Source organism: Nylanderia fulva, unplaced genomic scaffold (assembly GCF_048542155.1).
Source record: "Nylanderia fulva isolate GAGA-0341 unplaced genomic scaffold, ASM4854215v1 Scaffold72, whole genome shotgun sequence".
In the NCBI taxonomy this organism is placed as follows: domain Eukaryota; kingdom Metazoa; phylum Arthropoda; class Insecta; order Hymenoptera; family Formicidae; genus Nylanderia; species Nylanderia fulva.
The window spans coordinates 452,589-474,865 of NW_028190830.1; the positions used below are offsets into that span (position 1 = coordinate 452,589).

General features: G+C 23.7%; 4 protein-coding genes across 6 annotated transcripts in view; 2 read left to right on the forward strand and 2 right to left on the reverse strand.

Moving 5' to 3' along the window:
- The window catches only part of LOC114944430 (protein I'm not dead yet-like), an 82,717-nt gene extending 73,004 nt beyond the window's left edge, over positions 1-9,713 (reverse strand). The window contains exon 1 of one of the 2 annotated variants that reach the window (XM_085488834.1): positions 9,431-9,713. In XM_085488834.1, coding sequence (XP_085344960.1) covers positions 9,431-9,532 — 102 coding nt within the window. In that variant the 5' untranslated portion in view covers positions 9,533-9,713. The remainder of the gene's footprint in view (positions 1-9,430) is intronic. The other variant, XM_085488835.1, reaches the window with a different exon arrangement.
- On the forward strand, positions 2,113-6,981 carry LOC146720297 (uncharacterized). The gene is made up of 5 exons (XM_085488829.1): positions 2,113-2,251; positions 3,340-3,542; positions 3,993-4,203; positions 5,031-5,178; positions 6,219-6,981. The coding sequence occupies exons 2-5, from the start codon at positions 3,458-3,460 to the stop codon at positions 6,246-6,248; spliced, it is 474 nt and encodes a 157-aa protein (XP_085344955.1). The 5' UTR covers positions 2,113-2,251; positions 3,340-3,457; the 3' UTR covers positions 6,249-6,981.
- Positions 9,714-10,305: 592 nt separating the features above from the next.
- Positions 10,306-12,722, forward strand: LOC114941405 (mevalonate kinase-like). 2 transcript variants are annotated; one of them, XM_029316395.2, is made up of 3 exons: positions 10,308-11,108; positions 11,275-11,524; positions 12,115-12,722. In XM_029316395.2, the coding sequence occupies exons 1-3, from the start codon at positions 11,071-11,073 to the stop codon at positions 12,370-12,372; spliced, it is 546 nt and encodes a 181-aa protein (XP_029172228.1). In that variant the 5' UTR covers positions 10,308-11,070; the 3' UTR covers positions 12,373-12,722. The 2 variants fall into 2 exon arrangements, with proteins under 2 accessions (XP_029172227.1, XP_029172228.1); XM_029316394.2 differs by having other exon boundaries at positions 10,306-11,524.
- Positions 12,723-18,737: 6,015 nt separating this feature from the next.
- Positions 18,738-20,980, reverse strand: LOC114941404 (uncharacterized). The gene is made up of 3 exons (XM_029316392.2): positions 20,752-20,980; positions 19,555-20,624; positions 18,738-19,407 (listed from the first exon to the last, which is right to left on the reverse strand). Exons 2-3 carry the CDS (start codon positions 20,452-20,454, stop codon positions 19,153-19,155), a joined length of 1,155 nt encoding a protein of 384 aa, XP_029172225.1. The 5' UTR covers positions 20,455-20,624; positions 20,752-20,980; the 3' UTR covers positions 18,738-19,152.
- Between the last annotated feature and the right edge of the window lie 1,297 nt (positions 20,981-22,277).

Sequence of the window (22,277 nt, forward strand, 5' to 3'; positions counted from 1 at the left end):
ATAAAAATAATGATTATCTGAGAATTTGACTTATATTTTTAACGCCCAAAACGTATGATAAAATGCATTAACAATTTTTCAAAATTAATAAGAATTGAATTTTTTTATAAAAATGTTGCAGTATGCAAATGTTTTATAAATATATATATTCAGTTATAATAAACTTTATTATAAATAATAAAATTTGTTGTAATTCAAAAGGTTGATCAATATCTATGTATAATTTTAACTTACAAATTTATAACTGTATATAAATCATTGTACAAAACTTGTACAACTGTATTTAAATAGATATACGCATTGTATATTTTGCATGTTTTAATATTACATTGTAATATTGATCTGTATATTTCCACTCATTTTGATTTATAGTTTTTTTATGTGTAAATATTATTTATATGTGTAAATATTATATATATATATAATATTTACACATATAGATAATAAATTAATTACTTGTAACATTTACACATAATGTGTACACATTATGTGTAAATGTTACAAGTAATTAATTTATAATCCAATGTTTTACTAAATTATTTATATACATGACAATCTTGTATAGATCACATTTATGTAAATAATACAACTTTTTAATAATAGAACTTATTAATTATTAATGAATAAATGTCAGCACGCGTTGCTGTGATTTCAAATATAAGTTTACACATAAATAATTATCTTGAAAGAGAACTTAACAATGATTATAATTTCAACATTTTTATATAAAGGTTTTTTATTCTACTTAATTTTCAAAATGCGAGTAGTTAAAATATTGTATGTTTTTATTGTACTATATATTTAGCAATATTAATAATAATAATAATAATAATATGAGTATCTATAAAATACATGGTTTGTTCAAATATGCAAATTATAATATTGCAAATTTTATAGCTTAATATATACATACATTATGTATATATATATTAATTTGTATGAATTTATATATATATATATATATTAAGACGATAAATATATACATATGTTCAAATCATGAGTTTTTAAGATGTATAGTAAGCATATGTTTTATATAATTAATTTCTAGCATTAATGTCGGCACATATATGTACCACATTTATATTGCTATTAGTGCTTGCATTGACAAATGTTTGTTAACATAATAAACTGTGTGATACTAAATATTTATTAATAAAATACAATTATTAAGAAATTGTCCCATTATTAAGTTTTATTTTTGTTAAGAATACCTGTAAAATTAATATTGCAAATTAATTATGGATTAGCCATGAAAACGAATTGTGCCAAAATTAAATTTAATATAAAGTTGATTCTAAGTTTGTTGCATACAATTAAAAATTTATGCAAAGTAAAAATTAAAATAAAGTAATAAAATGTTTTTAGTTTAAATGATTAATTTTTGAACAGTAAAATACGCATGACTGTATAATTGTTATATGTAAGTATTTAAAGTAATGTAATTAATCACAAAAGCAAATTCATTAATATAAAATATATATATATATATATATATATTTATATAAATTTATATATTAACAAAGGTTTACAAAACTGCTTAATAAATGTTTATTTTTATATATTTTTCTTTGTTGTATTAAAAATTTAACATAAAAATAATTTATTATTTTTATATATTTAGTTAGCATATATTATGTAAAAAAGTTATTATTATTTAGAAATCAATATCTTAAAAATTTTAAGTTTTTAAAATTTATACGTATATATATAAACACAAATATAAACTTTTTAATATATGCAATTTAAATACTTTTTATTGAATAATTTGCAAATAATTTGTAATTTAAATGAAAAACCATTACGTTTCGTTTATGTTGAATAATTTCGTCACCTTTCTAGAGAATAGAAAAAGAATCGGAAGTGTTTTATGTAAAAATTAATCTATATTTTTTTCTCTATGTGAATATCAATTATCAATCTATAAGATGTTCGATAGAGTTGTGGCCTATTAAAAATAATTAAGGAAGAATGTGTAAATAACGACCAAATGGAAGATTTCAATATACATATAATGTCAGAATTTCTATATCAAGACAATTTATGATGACATGAACTCATTTAAACATAAACAATATCATGAGAGTCTACAAAAGTCAGGCGAATAGATCTAAATTTTATAAATATCCCGTTTACATTTTTCAGAAGTCAGACGTGACTTCGTTACTGTCGTAGTATCATTGTTACACGTGTGTTAAACGAATTTAGAGACAATCTATCCAATTAACATCTGGTAAAGTAAATAAATTATAAGGTATATTATAAAAAAGTAATTATTAATATCTTACCTATACAGAATGTTCCATCAAAAGTGGCTCCCTTTTATCTTTGAAACTAAAAGTGATAGACCATAAAAATTATATATGAAATTAAATGGCTTAAACATAGATAGTTTTTATAAGCAACCACTGTGCTCACAAAAAAGTTCAGTTTGAGCCATTTAATTACATATATAATTTTTATGGTTTATCTCTTTTAGTTGCAAAGATAAAAGGGGGTGGCCACTTTTGATGGGACACCCTGTATAATAGTATATTTCAAATAGCATATCGCCGAGTCATTTTTTAAATTCTTGTTCTTGCAATATATGTATAATATATAATATATTACAAGTTGGTACATAAAATAATTAGAACAAAATTGCTCTTTGTTGTAAAATTTATATATAATTCTAGACTTACCAACATCGACACTTGTCATTTTTATATATATTTATTATCACATATTATTTGAAATACGCAAAATTTATTATTGTGATTTAATATAATTTTTTGTATTATGTGTAAGTAAATTGTTGAACATATAAATCAAAAGCGAAATTTAAATTGATAATTTTTAAAAGATACTTTTATCTTACATATTATTTTGTCATATTAATTAAAAAATCATAATATTAATTGTTCGTCATAATATGAGATATTAATTCACACGCAAGAATTTGAAGATAAAAATAACGACTTTGTCGTAAATAAATACAGAATCAACAAAAAGTTTTTGCTTATTATATGTGATACTGTATGATTTATTACAGTTGCTATGACTTTATAAAGTCCAATAACAAATAAAAATATTTTGTTCTTCGCGCAATTTTACAAATATTGAAGAAGAAATTATATCATTAATTTTCAAATATTCTAGTGTACTTTAGCAAAAAGTTATTACTTTAATTATGACAAATATAATCTACTTTTTAATCGAAAATTTATTACAAAAATGGCATTGGTATATACATTATATTAATTATAACTAAACTGAATTTTAAATATTCTTTAATGACAGTTTTTTTTTCACTAATCTTAAATATTTTATTTTTTTTCATGCTACCATAAATGTTTTCCACAGGAAAGTAATACAGTATCGCGATATTAATAACGCAAGCAACACAGTAAATTTGGATAAGAACAATTGTGATATCGAATCTTATTGAAAAATTTTGTTATAAAATCTTTAGATATTTACAATGCATTTCATTAAATTAATGCACAGTTTAAAGCAAGTTTTATATTCGTTTGCTGCTATTATTAGTTTCTTTCTATGCTTATCAGGTAAGACAATAATTTATGAATATAATGATACATAAGATCTATTTAGATAATTAAAATTTTTTGTTGTTTTACACTTTTATTTTTCTATTTTTTTTTATTATTTATAAAAAAAATAAGTATAAAAAGAATTATATAATAATATTAAAATTAAGAATATATATTTTCTGAGCTTATTAGAAATATAATAATATTTATGTGATAATATATATCTTATTACGTATAAATTTGTTTTATTAAAAATATGTCTGCATAATAATATGTTCTCGTTACTAATCAATAAATTAATCGATGATAACTATATTAATTACTCAGATAGCCACAGTAATTATTATGACATCATTTTGATGGCAAATGATGCATTTTGACATCAAAATGATGTCATAATAATTACTGTGGCTATCTGGGTATTGCATAGGATTATTGATAAGAATTATTTTCCATTTTTTATAGTAATACTACCAATTAGTAAAGCGCATATTGAATTTTATACGAAAAGTACTACTGAGGAAACTGTACCATTTGATGATATTAATGAAATATATTTAAATGCATTTCTGGAACAAATTGGAGAAATAATATTCGATTCTTTCATGTTAATGGTTATACTTATAGTTTTAATTTCTGCTTTGACAATTACTCTACTTCTTTGTAAAGTGTGCTGGTAAACCGATATTTATTTTTTAACATTAATGTGTATATAATTTTATTTATTAAATGTGTATGTGTTTGTGTGTGTATGTGCAAGATGTTTTTTAATAAATGGTAAATATTGCAATGTATTCAGGATACAGAAAAAAAGTTTAAATTTTTTCATATATATAAAAATCTAGTTATGCATAATTATATATGCTAATTCCCAGATGCAGTTTGCTATTTCATTGTTTAATCAAGCCATAATTTTCTTTTACTAGCGCGTTAAAAAAGTATTATTATTTATAAAGAGATATCTTCAACTGAGAACAAAATACGACCTGTACTAACACAAGTAACATGTGTTCTTGTGTATAAGTTAATAAGACTTCAAATTCTTTAAATCTTGTAATAATTAAACAGTAAACTTATGTCTAAGTACGTCATCTTAACTCTGTTGGAAAATAAAACAGTAACATAATAAGTTTCGGAAGCAAGATCGTATCGGATATAAGTAGGTTTACTGTTTAAATAAAATTTTTTTTTAGTTGTTTTAAGCCGTTAAGAAGTATAAATTTATATTTTGTTCTTTTTTATAATAATGAAATCAAAGTAATTTAATTCAAACGCAACGCCAAGTTCATATTTCTTTACCTAAAATTATAAAGATTAAGATAATTATTATTTATTTATTGGATTATTAAATTTATATGTTGATTTTTTATATTTATTGTTATAATAATTACTTACCGCAATATAGATAGTTTCATTTTTAATTTATTATGTGTGTTTAGTTATTATTAGTATTACAAAAAAATTACATTTTTTATATATTATTACGATTCGTCATTGTTACAGTTCATATTGTATTACGCCCATCATAGAATTCATAGATGGTTTAGATATAGGACGCAGGTGTAGAAACCACTTCCGCTGGTTTTTTCCCGTGCGTCGAGAGCCTCGTCATCCGTCACATTTGAACGTTTATGTTATTACAATGCGCAACGTAAGTAATATATAGAGTAATTATATACAAAGTGTATACACACATGTATATATATATATCTATATAGATATTTCTACTTATTGTCAGGAAAAGTACATTTGCACTGAGACACTTTCATTTATGGAATAACCATGTTAAATGTAGTATGTTTATTTTAATTAAAACTAGAAATAGGTATAAGATAATACAAATGAGCTCGCTATAAACACACAAAATGTATTAGAAATAATAGTGAAGCATTTAGAAGCATATATATTTCACTCATCGAAAAAATGAAATATTCGTATAAACAAGAAACCAGAAATACTCCTTTTTTAATTATAAATACATTAGTTACATAAATAAATTATTTAGAATTTGATTAAAAAGCTTTGTTAAACACAGTAAGTTGAAATATAAATAATTTTTTTTCATAATTATCCACAATTATCTCGCATTAATGTTGTATTAATTGTCAAAGATAATCCAACTTTTTAAAGTATTTCATACAAAGTATTTCGAATTTTGTGTTATACGTAGCAATAATAATATCATTATTATATACAATAATTATACGCAATAATAACATTATATATACTCAATAATAATATTATTATTATATTATTATATACGTATAAAGTATCTTTAGTTTTAATTAATTAATAGAAGCATAAGAAAAGTTTGTACTTGTGAAAAATGATTCTAAATTAATGTAGAAGTTTTAAATCCATATAGATGGATTACCATACTGAAATTTTATATATACTTCTTAGTTTTTGTTTAACTAAATGTTCCAACCAAAAACTTTTCCATAAACTAGAGATGTTTGTAGAAAGATAGCGGTTGTGGACTTATAAGTACTTATTTATATGATTTTTATAATTTTTATAATAAGTACAATTTACTTATAAGGACCTTATAAGGGCTTATTTATATGATTTAAAAAATTTTTATAATAAATACAATTTACTTCTGAACTTTTTTCATCATTAATTGTACACGTATATGTAATAGTTATTATTATATTAATAATATTAATTAATATATCTCTAATATTGCAGTTATCAGATGAAGAAATAGAACGTTATTAATTTGGAAAGTTGACATAAATGGTTTGCACACATTATCGTAAAAAATTTACTTATTTATGATATTAATAAGATCTTGTAAGTATGTCATTATGTTCAAATCTCAATTTCAAGTTATTCTGATAATGCGTACGTTGCTATACGGTTAATTGTTAAGCAAGAAAATATATATATTATATATATTTGTGTAATAATATAATCACAAAAAGAGAGAAATATGTAATAATTAATAAGAACTTTAATTCTTAAAATTTAAAAGCTATTAACAGTCAAATTTTTAAAAAATTTTCTTGATTTTAATAACGTAACTAAATTGTTTTATTTGATGTATATGTATATGTGTACATATATACATAGATAAAAATATATAGATATAATTCTAAAATATATTAATTTATTTTTAAATCTCTGCATTAACACGAAATGAAACAATTTAGTTACGTCATTAAAACTAATAAAATTTTTATGAAATGGCTGTTAATAGCTTTTAAATTTTAAGAATTGAATATGATTTCGTAGGGGAGACCGGGGCGAAATTGTCATCTTTTTTCACTTTTGATTATTGTCTATTTACTATTGACTAATTTACTAAATTCTGTTGATCACGTAGACATCATAAATAACGTTTATAATATTAACGAATTCACATAATATATAGATATCGAAATTCAAAATAAGATCTATTTCTAGAACAATATTGGCATTTCTAGACATGACATGTTTCAATAATTTTATTTATTTAGTAATAAAATTATTTTACATTATTACATATTTTAAAATATTATAATTATATGAAGGAATTAAGATTATCAAAAATAATGATTATATGAACACTTGACTTTTCTCTAACGGCCAGAACGTATGATAAAATAGTGAGTTGACAATTTTTTTAAATTAATTATTATTAAAAATCGTTTTATGAAAATATTGCAATAATTATCTTAGTATACAATTATAATAAATATTATTCTAAATAATAAAATTTGTTATAATTCAACAAGATTGACCAACGAATTATTTAAACTTGTAGCTGTATTCAAATATATAATACAACTTGTACAAGTGTATTTAAATACGAATTGTATATTTTTTATGTTTTAATATTACATAATATTGATCTTTACATTTCCACTTATTTTGATTCATAGTGTTTTATGTGTATATACTATCGTATATTAAAGTATTTAATTTTTGTAACAAATTGAATCGGAATGGTTTCAAATTATTATTATTTAATAATTTTGTACTCTTAAAAATTTTTTTGGAATATTTGTAATTCTTTGAAAAGAATTTGAAATAATTTTAACTAAATTTGAAATATACAAATAAAATTTATTTGTTGTTTAATTAAAATCTATAATTAAAAATTTTAATTAAAAGATTTATTTCAAATATCGAGTAATTAATTGATTAGTTTAATTCGATGTAAATAAATTTATGTATTGAAATTCTTTCCAAAATTTGTAAATTTTGAAATCAGTGAGATTTTAGTAAATTAAAAATATTTTGTGTATATACATACAATTAAAAATATATAAAAAATAAAAATAAATTAATATTGTAATTTATATATGTTTATTTATTATACATTTATTTTTTAATATAATTGTCACAGTTTCTCACTTAATTATACAGAGTATCACTTAATTGGCGCCCAATATTTATATAGCAATATTCCTCGTGGAAAACTGAGTCAAAAAGTTCTGTACCATTTTTTTCTGTAAGGCATAATAAAGTAGTAATTATTCAGTAACGCATTAACGTTACTGAAAAATTATTACTTTATTATGTCTTACAGAAAAAAAACTAATTATATTATCACAATAATTTGCGGACATTTACTCGTTAATTATCAATAAATGCTATTATGTAAATGTGATATATAAGATTATTATATAAATAATTTAATAAAACATTCGGTTGTAATTAATTAATTATAATAATCGTTACAAGTAATAATTATTATAATTAATTAATTACAACCCAATGTTTTATTAAATTATGTATATAATAATCTTATATATCACATTTACATAATAGAATTTATTGATAATTAACGAGTAAATGTCCGCAAGTTATTGTGATATAAAATGTAGTTTTACACATAAATTAATGACTAATCAAAAACTTTTTTAAATAATTGTAATTTTAACATTTTTATATAAAGAATTTTGATTTTCTGTAATTATTAGGTATACATCCATCTAATAAACAATGCTGATTAAATATATTTTATTTTATTATTCCTTTTCTGAAGCTTAGCAGAAAAATATAATAACTCAAAAATGTTCCATTCATTTTTCATTAAAAAATTGCATAATATAATATAAATTGTAAAGCGTCTTGAATATTAATTAATTTACAAATCGAAAAAACTTCTGTAAATTTATTGCAGCGTATGATCTTTGTGCAACATCTGTTATGTATTTAAAGTAAAATGGGAAAGAATACAAAGAAAACTAATATTTTTTGATATATTTTATCAGAAAAATATTCCAATGATTTCTCATCTTTAATTTCATAATTTCATGCATTATTAAAAAATCGCGATTTTTAAACAATTTATATAGTTTAATTATTTCTAAAATATTTTTATTATTGAAATAAATAATTTTTTGAGAAACTTCTTTCACATTACTGATTTCTGAATTTTTTTAAAAATTTTTCTTTCCGGATAAAGTCTGTTCTACAATTGCGTAAACGTAGTTGTAAATAGTTGTACGGTATCATATAAAAAGCAGTTTTAAACTATCGTTTGCAAACGGTAGTAATGATTTAATTTAAATAAACTATTAATGGTTTAAATAAACTATTATTACCGTTTGCAAACAGTAGTAATAGTTTTAAAACTGTTTTTTATGATACAACCACTTACAACTACGTTTACGCAATTGTAGAACAGGCAAATTTTTAAATATGATCAACTTTCATTCATCAGTATAAAAAAATCTCTTTCTCTTAAAAATGATGTAACATTGAATGGCAGAGAATTAATAATTAAATTTGCGTAGTTCTCACAAACACATTTATTGGAATCAATATATGAAAAATATTCTTGGAACGCGAGAAAGGTTTTGTCGTTTTCGTTCTGTAAATATGTGTGAAATGCGTAATATATCATTTATATGTGACAAAAATGTATCGTCGGTTAGATATTACAACATATATGTATATAAAGTACTTACATTCTCGTGCATTTGTTTTTTTTTTAATCCATATGCACTTGTTTTTCTTAATCCATAGATTATTATGTTGACTTTTACAGTATGGCACATGTTTTTACACATTTTTAACTATTCAACTTTTGTAATGTAGACACGATAAATAAAGGCCACTGGTAGTAAAAATGTGAAACGTTCGATATCGCACACAAGACAGTATTTACATTTCTTACACACTTTCGCGTCTCAATCGTGACTGAGTTCGTTTCAAAACATATAATGAAATATAATCCCAAATTCATGATGTCCCGAGACCCGACGCTTGTCGATTGTATCCGAATTAACGATCGGATCTCCTCGAGAAATATTGGTATTTATAGCGAAGCTTCGTGCACGACCCGAGAAATCGTGTGAAAATCCGAGCCCTAGAGATATTTTAAGGGGATGCTGGAGTGAGTTTGTTGTTTTTTCCTGTTTTATCGACAAAATGTGAAGTTAGATAAAGTATAAATAGATTATTCTTTTTATTGGCAGCTTGTACATACAAAATAAGACCAGGCCGGATTTGGCATTAGATAAAGGAATATAAGTGAATGTTTAGATATCAATTTGGAAGCCTAGTAAACGATAATAACTCATCCTAAATTTTCATGTGTGCACGAAAATGTAGAATGAGTTATTTTTGTTTATTAATATTTTTAATTTTTTAATATTTTTTATATTTTAGTTAAAAATATGTTATATTATGCGTTACATATTTAAACTCTTTTTTGTGATAGACCATGTATGTACACGTGCTCTAACTTGTCCCTAAAAAGCTGAAAATATGAAAAGTAAAAATATTGATAAAGTTTAACATTGTAGTTTAAGTCGTGATTTTGGGGTCATGTTATTATATATTCCGCGACGAAATCAGTCACGAGTGAGACGCGAAAGTATATACACGAGAAATATAAACACTGTCTTGTACGTACACGATAACGACTGTTTCAAATTCTTATTACTAGTGGTCTTTATTTATCGTGTCTACATTTTCAAGATTTAATAGTTAAAAATATATAAAGACTTATTAGCAATACTGTGAACGAAAATTCAATCAGCATAATAAATGTGTATGTAAGAGTTATACGCAAATTTAATCATCGACACTAGCATTTAACGTTACACCAGCTCTGTGAAGAAGAGATATATTTATTGGAATAAAAAAAGATGGCTAGTTTTAAAATTTCCGCACCGGGCAGAATCGTCTTATCCGGAGAACACTCAGTGAGCTATGGAAAAAATTTTGTTACGGCTAGTTTAGATCTTCGTACCAACCTCGAATTCTGCGAACTACCTGTGTTAGGATTGATTAAGATAGATTTTCCACGTGTTCATCTACAGAAGAGTATACTTCACAGAATTGTCGCAGACTATTTTTCTGATGAAAAAGTCTCAAAAATTCGATTACAGCGAAGCAATTTACCCAGATACGTGAATCAGTTTATCGACATGAACCATTTGTGCGACACACGCGAGCAGAGATTTAGCTTACAAATGTTCTTCTACTTATTTTGTATGATTAAAAATCTCGCGATAAAACCTTTTTACCTTCGCGTGTTTACGAATTTACCCAGTAGCCCTGGTCTTGGCAGTTCGACATCATTCGCGGTTTGTCTGGCAGCATGTTTTCTTCATTGGAAGCGTCTACAGAAGGGTGGTGGTCAGTCTAATGAATTTAATAAAGATGAAATAAGGATAATTAAAACTTACGCTAGATCCTGCGAAGAGATTATCCAACAGAATACATTCGCGTTCCTCGATGTTGAAATTTGTGTACGCGGTGGAATACAAAAATTGCGACATCACAGTTATATCCAATATTCTAGGAATACCATCGATTTCGTATCAGGACTAAAGCTTTTATTGATTGATTCAACTGTTCGCCAAAAGAGGGAAGAACGAGCGCAACAAATGGTTGATCTGCGATGTAGAAATCTGCACGGTTTCTTTTCTTTATTAGATGTATTAGACGTATTCGCAAGAAATATATGGTATAAGCTTAAGTTATTGAAAAGTAAGAAATATAATAATCCCGTAGACAGTTCACCTAGACAGGATCTTTACTGTCAGATAGAGGTATTTTATCGTTTTTATTTTACAATTATAATATTTTATTATACATATACTGAAAAAAATTCATGTATTTTTACATGGAAATTACTTGTTTAGAACTGATAAAGTTAGTTGCATATTACTGTAATTTTTTTATTTGTTTTGAAGTAAAAAAGCATTAATGTAAAAATATATGTAAAATTACAATTTTTATGCAAAAATCATATGTAATTTAAAATTTGCTATTTTTACTTTATTAGAACTTTATTTCATAAATATTTATCCATTTTATTTATAACATTATTTTATAACATTTATACATTACTAGCATTTCTATGTATAATTCCATGTTCAGTAGAATATTTTTAATCTTGAAAATATATAAGAACATATTACATATAAAATTATACATATAAACTGTAATTATACATATAATCTTCCATATAAGTAGCAATATTATATGATTATGGCCCGACAAATGCCTAACATAATCTCTTAATTTTATACAAATATACGATAGTTTCTATCTTTGCTGCATTTACAAAATTTTCTAGTATATAATTATCTGTTAGAATCTGTATCTTTTTATAACTAACATTTTTCATATTTTGCAGAACGAGATTAGGAGAAATCAACTATTATTGAAATATAATAATTTGTCGGATCCGAAAGTTGATGAAGTTTGTTCGTTTGCAAAAAATTTTAAATTGAACGGAAAGCTTACAGGTTTTCAAGGCGGATATGTATACATTCTGCTACCTCCAATGCTTACAGATGAAAAAATCGAATATATTAAGGCACAATTCTTAGAACAATATCCCAATTGCGTATCTACCACCTTTGATTATGATGGAGTGAGAATTGATCAGTAATTCTATTCTAAAAACATAGCGACGTTATATATATAAATGATTAAATAATGACTCACTAAACATAAAAACTAGGACAAAATTTTTAATTTAATAACTGTAGTATTTTAAGGGAAATAAGACCAACGATATACACTTTTTAATATATATATTATGTTGTTTAAAAATAACGATTTTTTAATGACATTATATTGAACTATGAAATTAAAGACCTCAGAAATAATTGAATATTTTTCTTGTAAAATATATCAAAAATTATTAGTTTTGTATTCTATCTCGTTCTACTTCAAAAATATATTATAATTGATAAAAATGATGCTTCAAGTTCATGTGCTGCAATAGAATTTGCAAAATACTTTTTTAATTTATAATATAATTGATATATAAAATGTTTTATAATTTAATTATATAATGCTATTTGAATGAAAAATAAATTGAACAGTTCCAAATAATAGTTCAAAATTATTATTTTTCATTAAAGTAATAACGCTATATAACTCATAAACGCAAATTATGAAATATAGTTTGTATGTCTATATTTTATTATCACATGTTCTACTTTTGGAAATATGAAGATGTAATTAAATAAATTATACATACAATTATTTTGATAATATATACAAAAACTAATATTTCAATATATTTTAGTACTATCAAAAACGACTGCTACATGAAAAGAATAATTTATTTTAATAAATTTTTAAATTTACGTGTTTTTCCATTTTAACTTCATTATTCAAAATAACTTGAATAAAATAAAGAAAAACGTAATCAAAATAACAAAATATTTGTCGCTTTATCATATGAATTATTATATTATTATTCAAGAAGATGAGAGCAAAGTTTCTTTTTTTTACGTTATTAATACCTATGTGAAAATGGCCGTATATTACTACCACATAAATTAATTGCAACATTTATTACAATTGCCTTTTTATAATAATTATAAATTGTATATTTCTATTTTTATTTTTATATATCTTTAATTTTATATTTTAAAGATTCATCTGTACTTATCTTTATATAACCATTAAGAAAAAAAGAAAATTCTTCTATTTCAATATTCTCGGGTTCAAATTCGTCATACATTAAGTTAATTGTTAAGTCAAAATGAGATCATATCTTTTATATCTAAAACATGACAGAAATTGCAATATATTTATTTTTTTTTGTCAAAATTATGTAATTAAATTATATTAAATAATATTATTTTACATACTGCATTTTATTATATTGTGGTAGTTATTGATACTGTTAAATTGGTTATTGATTTCATTAAAATTATGGGGATGTTATATATTAAAAATTAAATAATAACAAATTATTAAATGTAAAAAAATGTGACAATATTTCTAATAACTTAATTACTGGGGTATTTAAGAAAAGTACGACAATCAATATACAATTGTTTTCAATATAAATATATATTCTGTTGCATAAAGTTTGCAATTCTTAATAATTGTCGTATTAAATTATGAAGTCAAAAATGAAAAACCATTAAATATTTTTCTTGTAAAATATTAGTTTTTTTATATTCTAGATTATCTTATTTCAAAAATATAATAGATAAAAATGTTGCGTGAAGATTATTGGCTGCAATAAATATAATCAAAGATTCTTTTGATTTGTAATTATAATAAATTACAAATTAGAAACAGATGTGCAGAGTTGTCGATCCGATGAGAAATGTTTCTTAATTTGTGATTAAAAATAGATCGAAACATTTTGAGTTATATTTATTTCTATAAAGTTAAAAAAAAAGAATTACCAATAAAAATTGTTTTTTAGTATTCTTTTAGGCAAACATACGTCTATGAGTTGCGTGGTTGATGATAACCGTGAACATTTCATTCGATATACGAACTTACGTCTGCCTGAAAACGCAGGCTGGTTATATAACTTTTATTTAATTATTTTTTGAGCATCAAAAAATATTTTGAGAATCTTCCATTTTTATCGAGCAATAACACAATGTAATTTGTGGGCGCGAATTATGAGACAAATGAGACATCGAGATTTTTGTGATTAATTAACACTATAGTGGTCTATATATTTAATTATTTTGAATAAATTATGAGGCAAATGTAAATAACACCTGCATTTATTACAGTAATTAAGCAGAACGTTTTCGGTATATTTTGTTAGTATCGAATCCTAGTAGGATAATATACAAAAAAATTTTATTTATTTTTATAAAGAACCAAAAATATTTACATGCTTTTTCACTGTTAATATCATTATTTAAAGTGTCTTAAATAGAAAAACGATAATGTAATAGATGCAATATTTATATTGATAGTAATTAACATATTACGAATTGATGTAGTATTAAACGGATGTTAGAAAATAATTATATTTTGTCTAAGAATGTCCATATGATAACGTGGAAAATGATGTAATTTACTTCTACATAAAACAATTGCAATAATAATAATTCCAATTGGATTTGTGCGATATGTACTGATAGCCTCATATAAGACATTCAATTATATTTTATTCTTTATATCTTTAAATAGATTTATGAAAAATTTAATGAAAAAAATGTATATTATTATTGTATAAATGTATATTAAATGATTATTATATTACTATAAATGGCAATTTTCTTTTTTTTACATTACTTGAAATTATATAATTATATTCTATCAAACAATAATGTGATTTGTATAATTATATTATTATTTTACAAGTTATTCAATATGCAAAATTTTGTATGATACAATTTAATTATGTAATAAACTGCATCAAAAGTTTTATATATATATATATATATATATATACATGTGTATATATATATATATATTTATTTATTTATAGATGTATATGTATATATTTTATTTAAGCATAAAAAGATATATAATATTTTGATGCAATTTATTACATATAGTTACTATATATTGTACATATATTACCTAAACTTAGGAGTTATTAATTTTATTTCAAATTATTTTATAAAAAAATAAATCTTTAGTATAAAAAACTCAAGATATAAAAAGTTAATAGAAACAAATATCCATTTGCTTTAGACAATCTCTATTGTGCAAATTAAATTGTAATAATTGTCATAATTAATTTATATCATAGTAATATAGTAATTTCCATATAGCCATTATTAGCGCAAAAGAAAATTGCTGTTATTTAATTTAAAATTATAACACAATAAGTCGTTAACTCGATACATATTTTATTATCTCTATTATATGTAATTTTTTATTCAATTTGTTTTCTATAATAAAGTTCAAAATAAAAATAAAAAATGTAGATTACTTTTAAAAGTTTATGACAATAAATTATTCTTTTTATATAACACTCATTTTTAATAGTACTAAAATGTATCAAAAGTATATTACACTTTATTATCAAAATAATTGCATGTAACTTATATAAAAAAATAAATGTATAACTTATTTAATTATATCTTCGTAATTTTTTTTACAAGTCTAGAAAGTGTGATAATACATATAACGTGTTTCAAAATTTGTAATTATAAATTAAATAGCGTTATTAGTATAATTAATAAAAAACAAAAAAATTTACTAAATAGACTATCAAATTCTCATTAAATATCTAAAGTTGACAATCATATCCACACGTATATAACATTTAACATTATTTCTTTAACATTATATCGACATAAGGAAACTCAAAATTAATAAATGTTTATGGTTCATGAAGTAATTAATAATTGTGGCGACTAGCAACAAGTAATAACAAAAAAACATTGCGTTCCCGAGAGTGCAGAAGTGGCGACCGGCCACATTCAACCCTTTTCTCGGAAAACAAGTATAGTGGCCGGCCGCGACTAACTATTTATTCGCGAAATAAGTGAGGCCGGCCGCGCCATCTACGTGGGTAGTAACGCGTGCCGCCGCTATGCGGCGCAGTGCGGGCGCGCTACCCATAAGTGAAATACACCCACGTAGAGGATATAAGGAGACCCCCTGCGGTGAGAAAACAACTCCTGGTACTTGTCGTTTTCCATCGTATCTTTTTTAAATATATTTAAAAAAACTCAGAAAATGTTTTTGCGCGTAACCAAAATAAAAATACCGTGATAACACTTGTCGAATATTTTCGTTTGGTATAATACGAAGATGAGTAACGTCGTTTATGTGTGATAAAAATAACTCGTGTATGAATATCGATTATAATGTCAAAACTTTTTGATAATTTAATAAAACTTTGACTTAACTTTTATCACATTTATGAGAAATTATTGGAGTTACATAATCGAAAAATGAATGATTTATGAAACATTTTATGTCTTATCCTAACAGAATTTGACAAAAAAATATGAAAATATGTAACATATTAATGTTTTGAGGATTAATCTTAATTATTTTGTGCATAGAATAATGAGATATATCAATTAATGTATATTTAATATAAAAATTTAATTAAAATAGCAAAAAAATAAAATTTAAAGATTAAGAAAGAAAAAATAAAGAAATTAATTATGCCCCCTCCTAGAAAAAATGGTGGATGCCCATGAAAAAAATATATTTAATTATACAAGAACATTAATTATTACAAGACAGATTTTATACATTTTCATGTTTTATAACATTTCGCGTCTCGATTATGACTGATTTCTCATCAATAATAACGTTTCAAAGATATGAACCAGAATATTACAAATGCACGAAACTTTTGATACTTTAATCAAACTTTAACTTAACTGTTAACTTCATTATTTATACATTTATGTATAATAACTATAGACATACACACTTACATACATAATTAAAATATAGTAATGTATATTAATTACAATTAAAAATTAGACAAATTATTATTATTTTATTCTTGTGATACACAATATATAAAAATACAAAATATATTACATATATAAAAAAATTCTTTCTTGTCGATCAGTATATAAAACATATCATATAAAATATGCTGTACTTATGTTAAATTATATTGTTTAATATAATTTATTTATATAATTATGATAATATAAAGGTGAATATAGATTGCAATCTTTGTTCTTTTATAGATTTCTATAATAAAAGTTTAAGTTGATTTAATAATTAACTTGATGTATCTCGAATTTCGGATCGAAAGTACTAAAGCAGAAATAATTCATTTCTTTTTCTTAATTATTTTATAAAAAGATCCCTATAAGTCTTTAGTATACAAAACTGAAGATATAGAAAAGAAATAGAAATAAGTATCTTTTTCCTTTATTCAATATTTTTATTGTCCAAATCTAATTGAAATAATTGTCGTTATTAATTTTTATGTCGTAGTAATTATTTTCACATAAAAGTATTATTAGCGCAAAACTTTTTTGTTATCTACGCAAGTAATGATATATAGCAATTTGTATGTTAAATGAACAAATACTTTAAAATTTCAATTATGATTTCCGCTTTTTTTTTCTTCAAATTTCTTTGATTAATAAAGTTTAAAATGGAAAGACATGTAAATGTAAGAGTTTATGAAAATAAATTATTCTTTAAATTTGGCGTCTGTTTTCTGTAGTACTAAAATATATCAAAAATATTACTTTTTATTTATCAAAATAATTGAATGCAATTTATTTATTATATCTTTATATTTTCAAAAATAGAACACGTAATAATAAATTACAGATGTACATGTTTTATAATATGAAAAATTGAAAATTTTAAATTATTATTTCTGAATGCGGGTAACAGAAAAATATGATCTAAAAAACCCCGCACCAGATAAATTTTTTATATATCTATATAATAGATAATAAATGCTTTACTAACGGACTACGCTAATTATATATTTTATTTTGTAATTTCTTTTTTTAAGAATTGCAGAAAAAATATAATTCAAAATTGTTCAACTCATTTTTTATTTAAATTGCATTATATAATTTAAATTATGCATTAAGTATATAAATTAATTTATATGTATATCAAAAAAGTTTTTTGCATATGTTATTGTAATGGTTGATCTTGGCATGCAACATATATATGCATCACTTATATTTTTCAATTAGAATGGGATAGAACACAGAAAAATTAATATTTTTGACAAATTTTGCAAGAAAAATAGTCAATGATTTTTCACCTTTAATTTCATAATTCAATCATTAAGAGTTTACTAGCTTTAAGCAACAGAATATATATATATATATATATATATATATATGTATATGTATAATATATATGTATATATGTATAAAAAATAATATAGATAAAAAAATATATATATATAAAGGGGGCACAATTATTAATTTAATAACTGCCAGATTTTAAGAAAAGTAAGACAAACAATATACATTCCTATTAAATGTTAATATATATATATACATATATATATTTTACATATTTTATATATATGTATATATATATATATATACATATACATATGTATATATTAAACAGAAATGTATATTATTCTAAAATTATATAGCGAATTTTATAATAATTTTATATAAATAATTATATATAAATAGTAACAACTATTCGCGCCAAAAGAGGGAAGAATAAGCGGAACAATTAGCAAAGCTGAAACTTACGTGACGATTTAAATTCTACACTAAACAAATTAGTCGAAATGGCTAAAACAATATATAATAGGTTTAATTATATTAGTAGTATAACTAATATCCTAATGCCCATAAGAATGCTTACAAAACTTGCAGATATTTTTTTGTGTTGTATGGCAGCGGTCTACTTTAGTTTTGGTTGCGTAGACAAGATTATTAAATTATTAAATTAATAATTGTGCTCTATGCTTATATTTGATTAGTTGTTATTATTTAACCATTTATATAAAATTCGCTATAATTTTAGAATAGAATTATTTGTCAATTCTTAGTCCACTATGATCGATGTTGGCAAATATGTAATTGAAATGTTGTTTCAACAAGTGTGTCTCTATGCGTTTGATGTCTTCTTTTGTAATTAGTGGCAGTAGAAAGTATACGTATCCACCTCCAAAACCTGTAAGCTTTCCTGCCAAACCAAAGTCAGTTCCAATCGAACAAATCCTATCAATTTCCTCATGCGACAAATTATTATCCTTCAACAGTTGCTGATTCTTCATAATGTCTGCCTGCAAAACACGAAAAATGATAATTATAAAACTATATAGTCTTTAGCAGATAATTACTATAAAATCTTGTCCACGTAATCAAGACTGAAGAATATAATATATAATAAAACAATATCACACACGGTTAAATAAAAACGGAAAAAATACCTGCAAGTCTTTGTAAGCTTTCTCATGGGCATTAGAATCGTTGATATTAGCTATACTACTAATATGAGTAAATCTTTTAAATATTGTTTTTGTCATTTCGACTAATTTGTTTAACATAGAATTGAAATCGCTAGGTGAATGTGTCAGCCCTGCTATTTGTTGCGCTCGTTCTTCCCTCTTTTGGCGAACAGTTGAATCAATCAATAGAAGCTTTACTTCTATATTCGAATACAAGGTCTCCGTGATATATTCTTTATAATTCTTACGTAGACAGGATTTTAATCGGCCGGTTATGCAAATTTGCGCATCTATCGCTGCAATCACATGATCTTGCAAAATTTCTTCGCAGGATTTAGCGTAATTTCTAATTTTACGGATTTCATTATGATTAAATTCATTAGACTGATCATCACCCTCCTGTAAACGCTTCCAATGAAGAAAACATGCTGCCAGACAAACCGCGAATGATGTCGAACTGCCAAGACCAGGACTACTGGGTAAATTCGTAAACACGCGAAGGTAAAAAGGTTTTATCGCGAGATTTTTAATCATACAAAATAAGTAGAAGAACATTTGTAAGCTAAATCTCTGCTCGCGTGTGTCGCACAAATGGTTCATGTCGATAAAGTGATTCACGTATCTGAGTAAATCGATTGGATATGGTCGAATTTCTGAGACCTTTTCATGAGAAAAATAGTCTGCGACAATTCTGTGAAGTATACTGTTCTGTAGATGAACACGTGGAAAATCTATCTTAATCAATTCTGACATAGGTAGTTCGCAGAATTCGAGGTTGGTACGAAGATCTAAACCAGCCATGACAAAACGTTTTCCATACATCGCCGAGTGTTCTCCGGATAAGACGATTCTGCCCGGTGCGGAAATTTTAAAACTAGCCATCTTTTTTTTATTCCAATAAATATATCTCTTCTTCACAGAGCTGGTGTAACGTTGAATGCTAGTGTCGATGATTAAATTTGCATATAGCTCTTACATACACATTTATCAGAAACGATGTATGTAAAATGTATTCTCGTAACGCGAAGAAGGTTTTGTCGTTTCTTTTCTTTCTGTAAATGTTAAAAATTCGATGTAATGTATCAGTTATATGTGACAAAAAAATTTATCGGTTATATATTATCAAATATATCTATATGTACAAAGTAAGCGTACTTACTGTTAGATTAATGTACTTACATTCTTGTTACATGCCCTTATTTTCATTAAATTAATATGCTGATTTTTCTTTCACAATATTGTTAATAAGTCTTTATATATTTTTAACTATTAAATCTTGAAAATGTAGACACGATAAATAATGGCCACTAGTAATAAGAATTTGAAACGTTTGTTATCGTGTACACAAGACAGTGTTTATTATTCTCGTGTATATACTTTCGCGTCTCACTCGTGACTAATTTCGTCGCGGAATATATACCATAATAACTTTATCCCAAAATCACGACTTAAATTACAATGTTAAATATTTACAATATTTTCACTTTTTATATTTTCAGCAGAAAAATATTCAATAGTTTTTCATCTTTGTCTTCGTAATTTAATACGACAAATATTAAGAACTGCAAACTTTATGTAATAAAATATATATTTATATTATAAATAAGGAACAGAATATTTATTAATATTATAAAAATTGTATATTGATTGTCATACTTTTTTTTAGATACCCCAGTAATTAAGTTATTAGTAATATTGTCACATTTTTTTACATTTAATAATTTGTTATTATTTAGTTTTTAATATTCCCACAATTTTAATGGAATCAATAACCAATTTAATAGTATCAATAACTACCACTCCATTAGCAATTAATGTTGGTATTGGCTATGACATGGAAACCCTCTGTCACTAATAAAAGTGTTTCAAAATATTTGTAATTTCATCCTTTGTAAAATACTCGATATGCAGTGTTGTGTTTAGATGATTTTAAAATTAGCTAGATAGAAATGAAATGAAAATATGTAACTGCATCTTACAATTATAATATATATATATATATATATATATATATATATATATACATAAGATAAAGACAATTTTGTTTTAAATATATCTAGATAAAAGATAAAATTATATGACAATGCATCTAGATAACTTTTAGATAATATTATTTTTAAGACCGTTTATGTACATATACATTATGTAAATACAGTTATAAAAGATGTAAATTATAAAAGATATACTACGTTGTTCAAAATTTTTGTTTACGAATTAAATAACGTTAAGCATTATAACGTTAACGTAATTAGCTTAATAAAAAATTAAAAATTTTATTAAATAAACTAAAAATTCTCAGTAAATAAAAAGTTGGTAACTACTTCAGCAGATATTTAACATTTAATATAAAGAGTGATGACAGAAAAACCTGTTTTTTTCGCCCATTTTTGGGACCTCGAATTTCAAACTTTTTTCGTGGCAAATAGTACTATTAGATGAAACATTAATCCCAGTAAAATTTCAAGATGAGCATAGGCACGGTTCCGGAAACACAATGGGGAAAGTGATATACTCATCTTGAAATTTCTCTGGGATTAATGTTTCATCTAATAATACTATTTGCTACGAAAAAAGTTTGAAATTCGAGGTCCCAAAAATGGACGAAATTTGCCATCACTCTTTTTGTATCATTAAATTGATACATTAGAAAACTTTATCCTAATAATATTTTCGGCTCATCAGGTAATTCACAGAATTTGAACGTA